Consider the following 5,728-nt stretch of genomic DNA (forward strand, 5'->3'; position numbering starts at 1 on the left):
TCTTTCTCTCTCTCTGTCTCTCTCTCTCTGTCTCTCTGTCTCTCTCTCTCTCTCTCTCTCTTTGTCTCTGTCTCTGTCTCTCTCTCTCTCTCTCTCTCTGTCTCTGTCTCTGTCTCTCTCTCTGTCTCTCTCTCTCTGTGTCTCTGTCTCTCTCTCTCTGTCTCTCTCTCTCTCTCTGCCTCTGTCTCTCTCTGTCTCTGTCTCTCTCTCTCTGTGTCTCTGTCTCTCTCTCTCTGTCTCTCTCTCTCTCTCTGCCTCTGTCTCTCTCTGTCTCTGTCTCTCTCTCTCTCTCTCTCTCTCTCTCTCTCTTTGTCTCTGTCTCTCTCTCTCTCTCTATCTCTGTGTCTCTCTGTCTCTCTCTCTCTGTCTCTCTGTCTCTCTGTCTCTCTCTCTCTCTCTCTTTCTCTCTGTCTCTCTGTCTCTGTCTTTCTCTCTCTGCCTCTGTCTCTCTCTCTCTGTCTCTCTGTCTCTCTCTCTCTCTCTTTGTCTCTGTCTCTGTCTCTGTCTCTCTCTGTCTCTCTCTCTCTGTGTCTCTGTCTCTCTCTCTCTGTCTCTCTCTCTCTCTCTGCCTCTGTCTCTCTCTGTCTCTGTCTCTCTCTCTCTCTCTCTCTCTCTCTCTCTCTTTGTCTCTGTCTCTCTCTCTCTCTCTCTCTCTCCCTGTCTCTCTGTCTCTCTCTCTCTGTCTCTCTGTCTCTCTCTCTCTCTCTCTCTCTCTTTCTCTCTGTCTCTCTGTCTCTGTCTTTCTCTCTCTGCCTCTGTCTCTCTCTCTCTCTCTCTCTCTCTCTCTCTCTCTCTCTCCCTCTCAGCTGTAAATCGATGTGAAAGCCAGCGTGTCTTGTTCTGCTTGGCTGTGCAATAATGGAGGCGAGAAGAGAAACGACCTGCCGAGGCGTCTCTCACCTCCAAACCCTCCGATTCACAACACGCTCACATCAGCAGCTGCTGCACGAGAACACGATCTGATTAACTCACTTTGTTCTTTGAATATTTACTTTTGGATTTAGACACATCGGAGCTTCAGGTTCCACCTCTTGTTTGCCAACAGGCACAACAAAACCAAACTCTACGGGAATGAGACCGTGCAGAGTTTGTGTTCACAGTCCGCTGAGCAGAGGAACATCAACATCTGAGGGTTCTGACAGTGTATTGGTCAGTGCTGCTTCAATCAGAACCGTCCACTGTCGATGTTTCATCCAAACGATCCAATTTCAGCTGGTCAGGAGCTCATTGATTGGCTCCTGGCTCAACATACTGATGACATGGCTGCCTCTGTCAGTCCCTGCTGAGTCTTAGCTGTCAGAGGTCACATGATGTTCATAACGTTCATGTGATTGATTTACAGTGAGCTCAGCTGTAACACGACCTTCACTTCCTGCTTCACCTCCAAGTTTTGGAGGCGCTTCAGTAGATTTTCTTGTTTCTAAATGAGCTCAATCAGAACCAGAAATACTTTATTAATCCCGGGGGGAATGTGATTGTTACAGATGCTCTTAAACACTATAAAGCAGAAGAATATATAAATATAAATAGAATAAGAAACAAGAGTCAATGCCCTGAGTATCTGAAGAACTAATAAGCTGTGTAACATCACAGAAGCTGTCCCACTTCGTCTGCATCCTTCTCTCTGACCATCCAGTGAATCCTTCATGGCCTAATATATCCCATGATGCATTGCATGCCAATCCAAATGAGTATGCAGAGTCTCTAGTGGCAAAACATTTTGAATGTTAGTGGTTTGGTTTTACAGAATACTTCTGTTAAAAAGGGGCCATGACAGGTTTAGTAAGGTGACATAATGTTAGCTAGCAGCTGAAACCGGAGTAATGACCACCACTTTCACCTAATGTGGTCGATAACAACTCCTGAAGGCTGGAGGTTCTAGCTGCTAACCTTAGCAACACCGGCAAATAAAACTACATCGTTTCATTAGACATATCCAGCAACAGGAAACAAAGGAACATAATCAATCAGGGTTAAAAACTGTCACTGTGATCTTTTGGCGTTAGCTTGATTACTTGATTCTTTGGTTTTGTCTCTTGCCACAGATTGTCTTTCGGAAGATCAGTGACGTAAAACGTGAGGAGGAGGAGATGTTGAAGAGGAAGAACGAGGCTCCTCTGAACCTCCCTCCAGATCATCCGGTCAGACGACTCTTCCAGCGTTTCCGGCAGCAGAGGGAGGCTCGCCTGGCCTCTGAGCGGGTCGTTCAGAGTGACGTGGAGAAAGGCGCTCACCTCGAGGCGAGCAGAGGTCCGGAGGTCCTGGCCTCGACCAGTATCGTCATGGTGACGGAGAGTCCAGCAACACCCCCCACCTTATCATCTTCCTCTTCATCCAGGACCTCCAGCAGAGTCATCCTGCACGCCCCTGCTACACAAAATGGAAATCTGATCGGCTGCAAATCAGCAGAACCACCAAAAGCTAAAGGTTGGGGTCGCTTTAAGGAGGCGGTCGTGAAGGCCGAGTCGTGGAGCAGCGTCTCGAAGGCCGAGTCCATGGAGACGCTTCCCGATAGGACTAAGTCTCAGGACGAGTTGTCCCTCAAGAAAACGGACTCCTGTGACAGCGGCATCACAAAAAGCGACCTCCGTTTGGACAATGTCGGCGGCACGAGAACACCGCAGGAGCAGAGCCCGGTCCAGTCCGAGGAGAAGCGGGTCTTCTGTCCAATACCCGAGCAGAGTATTCAGGCGTCTTTCCTCGAGCTGAAACAAGAGTTAAGAGGAGACATCAGATCTCTGAACGGTCGCATGGCAGCGCTGGAGGCTCAGCTGGCTGAGATGCTGCGACTTCTCAAATCCAGGAAGTCTTCGGGATCCTTCTTTGAGATCTCGCGGCCCCCCTCCCCCGACTCTGATAAAGACAGCTACTCCTAAACTCAAACAGCAGGGACACGTTGTCAGGGAGGAGCGTCTGAACGCAGAGACTAAAGCACTTTGAGATAGAAACTGTCTTTGATCCCAGATCATCCAGCAGGCAGCTTCCAGACCTTCATATGATAATGGCAATAATTAAAGATGGCTTTAACACAGCTGTTTTTAACAGGACTTTGGCACTGTGAGTGTGTTTGAAGGTTTGGTGGACTTGGCTCTTTTAGAGTCTCAAAGTTGGTTTGTGTTCAGAAATATTGAAACGTCTGTTCGTTAGCATCTGCTCTCAATCAAAAGCTCATCGGGGGTCTGAGTAAGTTATCCCTGTCAATAATAAAAGGAAACTTCTTAATAAATGTGAAGGTCAGAAGTGGTTAGAGACCATCGTGTTGATGTTACAGTGGTCTGTGATTGGCTGTTAAGATTCAGTCAGGGTTTGCTTTGTTGATTTAAGGCAGGCTAACGGTAGAAATGATGCAGACTAAACACTGTGTTAGAAGTCTGTGACGTTTTATATGTAGAATGAATGAGAAAGATTGAATACAGATAAGTATATTGTGTGTGATGTCTCCTGCTGGACGTCTGAACGGTTACCATGTTCTTCAACTCTGAGCAGAGCCTCCGGGGTTTTTACATTTCAATTCTGCTTCCATGCAAAATATTGTAAACGTTAGCCGGTGGCGATGTTTGAATCATTTCTGCTTTGTAAACTCTGCAAGTTTGGGCCCAAGCTGAATCAAGATGAGTCTTCACTGAGGACGAGAGGCTTGGCTATCAAGAACCAGTTCCAAATTTCTGAGAAATTGATGAACTCTGATTCTTCTTCTCGGTTCCTAACGGCAACATAAATCATTCAGGATTAAACCTCAGTGATTAAACTGTTGAGTCCAGCAGCTTTCCGGTAAACAAACTGCATTATTGATTTCTGGTTATTCATCGATAGATTTAAAGGTCCAATCAGTGAGCTGTGTAGAGAGTGAGATGATAAAGGTATCTTACTCTCTGATCATTAAGGAAACATGCTATGTTGAAGTGCTGGCTTCTCTGACAACAATGCAGCAGCCAGTATGTCCTCCTTCTAACTTTAGATTCTGCTCCTGAATGCTCTGGATTTGTTTGGACCAGGCACTTTTTGATTGATATTTTTTATTGTAATCATACTACATGAGAAACAGTTACACATAATATAAGACAGAAACAGAAACATTTGTGTTCTTGAAATATGAATTAGGTTTCGTTAAGAACCAGATTCAAAAAGTGGAACCGGATTCAATAAAACCTAAATGGTATTCAGCCCTCGCTCACATCTGGACCAATCCCAGTACCGCCCCAACAGCGTCCTTTAACGCCAACAGGTCGAGCTTTCTGCTGATTGAACAAAACAATCAGACTCGTGAACTATCCCAACATCTTTTACATTTGAATCAGTTTATAAAACAGAATATATACGTTAACCTGTCGGGATCTTCAGTGTGTCAGAGAGAGATCTGTTTGTCTTTGGTATTTCATGTATCCTGTATAGCTGTGATGTAATATAAACTCATAATATGCAATGAACGCCATGTTTGCTGTTCGTCCTGAGAGGTATCCACCCTGATGCACTTTGGTCGTCTGTTGTCTCTGCATGACGCTGCTTTTACTTTCAGTTTTTTAAGGCTGAATCTGAGCTAACTTTGCCTCGTTGCTGTCGGTCACATGTATGTAACGACCACCGTCCGTGCATGAAGAGCACATCGATGTTTAAATGGTTTCACCGTCTTTTTCAATATCACGTATGCACTGTTTTGGAAAATTCACTTTTGAGAAAAATCTTAAGAGAAAACTTGTAGTAAGTTCCTGACTTCCTGTAAAGAATGAAAACTGAATCAGAGTATTTATAAAAAATACATGAAATGTTAATAAATGATTTTATACTTTGTAGTTTGTGTTTGGGAGCGACTCCTCCGTTGACACAGAATTCTGTTTTGAAATAAAAACTTCAAGTGAAGCTGCTCTCCTTTAATGAAATCAACAAAGGTCAATTATCCTCTAAAGAAATGCGTCAGGGCGCCGGACAGGTTAATGTGGAGTCGGTGTGTACTAAGACGATGTCGGACTCCGTAGTGTTCTCTGGACCCCTCCCAAATCAGACCAGTGATGACATGTATAGCCGCATGTCATCACTCAACCGCTGGCTGTTGAGGTGGTGTCCAGCACACGATGTGGGCTTCATAGATAACTGGCAGTCTTTTTGGGGAAAACCTGGTCTGCTAGCTAGAGACGGCATCCATCCCACTTTGGACGGTGCAGCTCTATTATCTAGAAACATAGCAGAGGTTATTAATCCAAAACCTTGACAACAACACAGAGTTCAGACCAGGAGGCAGAGCTGCAGTCTTACACTTAGATCTGTCTCCCAGTCACTATAGCTGTAATTCTGAATCGAACTGTAGTTATACTATAGGTACTGTGTCTGTCCCCCGGCACAGACCCGTTTTTATAAGTCATCCAAACGGCGTAAATCATCAAAATCTCATTAGAATCAAAACTACGACTACGATTTTGCAAAAAAATCTGAAAATTCACTGCAGACTTTTGAACATTAGGTCCTTAGCATCCAAATCTCTTTTAGTGAATTATATCAGATCAGCATATTGATTTACTTTGTTTGACTGAAACCTGGCTGTGTCGAGATGAATATGTTAGTTTAAATGAATCCACTCCTCCCAGTCATTTTAGTACTCATATACCTCGAGACACCGGACGAGGTGGTGGAATAGCAGCTATTTTTAATTCTAGTCTTCTAGTTAACCCTCAATCAAAGCTGAATTTTTCTTCTTTTGAAAGCCTTGTTCTTAGTCTTTCACATCCAGTCTCAA

General features: G+C 44.6%; 1 protein-coding gene across 1 annotated transcript; it reads left to right on the top strand.

Moving 5' to 3' along the window:
• Positions 1-2,044: 2,044 nt before the first annotated feature.
• On the top strand, positions 2,045-4,857 carry LOC136178451 (potassium voltage-gated channel subfamily H member 1-like; the record flags this gene model as incomplete). Its single annotated transcript, XM_065952298.1, is given in 1 exon segment — positions 2,045-4,857. A coding segment is annotated over 1 exon segment (832 nt), but the record flags the coding sequence as incomplete, so codon positions are not given.
• Between the last annotated feature and the right edge of the window lie 871 nt (positions 4,858-5,728).

The sequence above is a fragment of the Labrus bergylta genome, unplaced genomic scaffold (assembly GCF_963930695.1).
Source record: "Labrus bergylta unplaced genomic scaffold, fLabBer1.1 SCAFFOLD_188, whole genome shotgun sequence".
NCBI lineage: Eukaryota > Metazoa > Chordata > Actinopteri > Labriformes > Labridae > Labrus > Labrus bergylta.